The following is a 3,102-nucleotide window of genomic DNA, read 5'->3' on the forward strand; positions in this document are numbered from 1 at the left end:
GAAGCCGGAGTCAACGTTGACATCGGCGTTGGCATCAACGAAGTTATTTAGGGATGGTGATTTGCAAAAGAGATTTTCATTACTGTTTTTTACTTCCATTTGATTTCTCATTTTAGGGATTAATATAAAGAAACAAGAAGAAGAACGAGAAGAAGAGGGAGCAGAATTTGAAGAAGAAGAATTTGAAGAAGAAGATGAGGAAGGAGGGACAGACACTCACATTGAGAAATGACCAGCCAATCAAGATTTGCCATAGGAGAAGAGCTACGCCCGACGTCGCCATGAGAAGAAGAGTTATTCCATCACGCTTGGCAGTTCATTCAAGAAGATCACGCGAGCACAAAGAGTCACGAGAATAAGAGGCGAATTAGAGATTCAGGTAGTTTAAGTCACAAGTGCGGTTTCGGGGGTGTTAATTTGACCGGTTAAAATGAGTGCAAAAGAAGCTTTTTTGCAGCGGTTTTAAAACCACCAAAAAAATTGATGCGAAAAATACTATTTTTGGGTAGTTCTCTAATTAGTAGATGAATTCTAGCATTTCATTTGCAAAAATTGTTGTGTATATTTTTTATTTATGTTAGTTATTAATTTGACCAAAATTCTACATTCATCCATAACACTTCAAATGTAAATTTTTTCTATTATAGTTTAATATATTTATGAGCTTTAGGCTTTGTTTTAGACAACTTTCTTACTAGTTTGTTTCTCTTATTACAACAATAATTTTGTTTGGCCACTATTTCTTAAATGCTTTCAGTAAATTTTGATGTTAGGATACTACTTATACAACCACTTTCAAAAAAGTAGTTTTTTTCATAGCAAATTTACATTCATTTTCAATTAAAAATTGCAGCCGCTTAAAACAGAAACTTAATATGTATTCAATTGATTATTTAGCTTGTAAACTAAATGAATTAGAATTTGATGATTGGTGGCCATTATTCTTGCAAAATATTGTGGGAGAAATATCATTAGCATTGTTTTCTAGAATAAATAATCAATAATGAAGTTAAAGTTTCTTCATAGAATAAATAATCAATAATGAAGTTAAAGTTTCTTCATGTAAATGAAAATTCTGAAGAAACTTGCTTAATTTTTATCTTTTGACAATTATAAGGTAAAATATTGTTTAGTATTTCTAATTCTTGATTCACAAAGTAATTTTATTTATCTTTATCCACTTTATTTTATATTTTCGTTTTTCGTGCTTTGTTTTTTTTTAATACTCAAATATATGTATATTTTTATTTTACAATCTTATAACATTAATTTTATAAAAAATTGTGCCATCATTCCCATTCTGAAGTTAATTAGAGGTTGAAGTGTATCTGATATTTACTTTTTTAATTTTACTACGTAATATAACATATTAGCCCACGACAACAAGTACTTTCATGCACATGCCAACTTTTGTAAACATTTAAAACAAAGGCCCGTGACTTAAAGCGACCTAATTGGAGTCGCTTGTTTTACACACTCAACAAATAAATATAATAAAAATTTACAGTTACGATCGTGTTTCTGAGTGTTGCCTATAAAAGGCCTAACTTGCTACGTAAAGCTGCTCATATTGAACCCAAAGCAGCTAACTACCTCAGAATCAACGAATGGAAAAGGTTCTTCACAAAGGTTTTAAGTATGATACAGTGCCTGAAAATTATGTCTTCCCTCCGGAAGAACGACAAAAGAAGATCGCAAGCAATAAAAGTATCCCGGTCATTGACCTTGCTAATGCTAAGGCTTATATTGGCCTTGGTCATGATGAGATCGTAAAACAAATCCTTGAGGCTGGCAAAGAATTCGGAGTCTTTCAGGTCATCTATCATTAATTTCAATTTACAATTTTAAATATTTATCCAACTTATATATATAATGAAGTGATGAGTGAAATGTTAGAAATTATGAAAGAATTCTTCAACATGCCTTTGGAAGAAAGAGCTGTACATTATTCAGAGGATCTTTGCAAGCCTGTACGACTATTCACAAGCACTGGTGTCCATGACATTGTTCGTCTCTGGAGAGATTGTCTTAGAATGGCTATATCTCCTGTGGAAAACTTTAAGCAATACTGGCCAGAAAAGCCAAGTAATCTCAAGTAATCACTATAAATCCTTATTTATAATTGATTTTCAGTCTATCAATTCCTCACTTTTTTCTTAAATGACCTAAAGTGGAGTGATCATTGCATGTTCACTAATCAAAGAAACATGAATAAACGAATATTATTTATGTTTCTAGGAAAACTGTTGAAAGATATGCTGTCGAGATGAAGGGGTTGACAGAAAAGATTTTTGTCTTGATAACTGAAGGATTAGGCCTTGAATATGATTATCTAAATGGTGGTCTGAGTGGTCAGCCTATGGTATCACACGTGAACTACTACCCGCCATGCCCAGACCCGTCTCTTACATTAGGCTTGGCTAAGCATTGTGACCCGGGTCTTGTTACACTTCTCCTGCAAGGCGACGTCAGTGGCCTCCAAATTTTATGCAATGGGGAGTGGCAGGCTGTTGATCCAGTTCCCAATGCAATTATTGTGATTTACGGCCATCAAATGGAGGTATATATATATTTTGCTTCTTTGATCATCATAATTTTATTTAAAAATTCAATATTTTTTTGGTAGTTCGTTACTAATGGAGAACTGAAGAGTGTGGAACATCGTGCAATAACAAATGATATGCTATCGAGAATAAGCATTGCGACCTTCATCCAACCAGCTATGGATTGCCTTGTTGCACCTGCCAAAAAACTGCTCGACGAAAAGAACCCACCGCTCTATAAATCCTTTCTATTCGGCGATTATTTTGCTAATTATGTTGCTAATCTAGGTGATAAATCGAAGGTTACTGAACATTTTCAGAACACGACTCCATAAAGTCAGCCTAGCTATTTTCATAGCTAAGGATCTCTTCTCCATGTATAAAAAAGGTTTGGCCGTGTCAGTACATGTATCAATGTCCGTTTATTTTGTACTAGTGTGTGCGTTTGAATAAGAAGTTTAAAAATGTGTAATATATCCAAGAATGGATATTTATCCTACCAGTAATGTTCTAAATTTGTAATTTTTCTTAATTAATGTTAGTTGTTGCATGTTGTCGT

The 3,102-nt window shown here is 33.4% G+C and overlaps 1 protein-coding gene across 1 annotated transcript; it reads left to right on the plus strand.

The window, feature by feature from the left end:
- The first annotated feature begins 1,880 nt into the window (after positions 1-1,880).
- On the plus strand, positions 1,881-2,878 carry LOC110109523 (2'-deoxymugineic-acid 2'-dioxygenase). Its single transcript, XM_020840625.2, has 3 exons — positions 1,881-2,095; positions 2,239-2,560; positions 2,627-2,878. The coding sequence occupies exons 1-3, from the start codon at positions 1,881-1,883 to the stop codon at positions 2,876-2,878; spliced, it is 789 nt and encodes a 262-aa protein (XP_020696284.1).
- Positions 2,879-3,102: the final 224 nt, after the last annotated feature.

This window comes from Dendrobium catenatum, unplaced genomic scaffold, assembly GCF_001605985.2.
Source record: "Dendrobium catenatum unplaced genomic scaffold, ASM160598v2 fragScaff_scaffold_913, whole genome shotgun sequence".
In the NCBI taxonomy this organism is placed as follows: Eukaryota; Viridiplantae; Streptophyta; class Magnoliopsida; order Asparagales; family Orchidaceae; genus Dendrobium; species Dendrobium catenatum.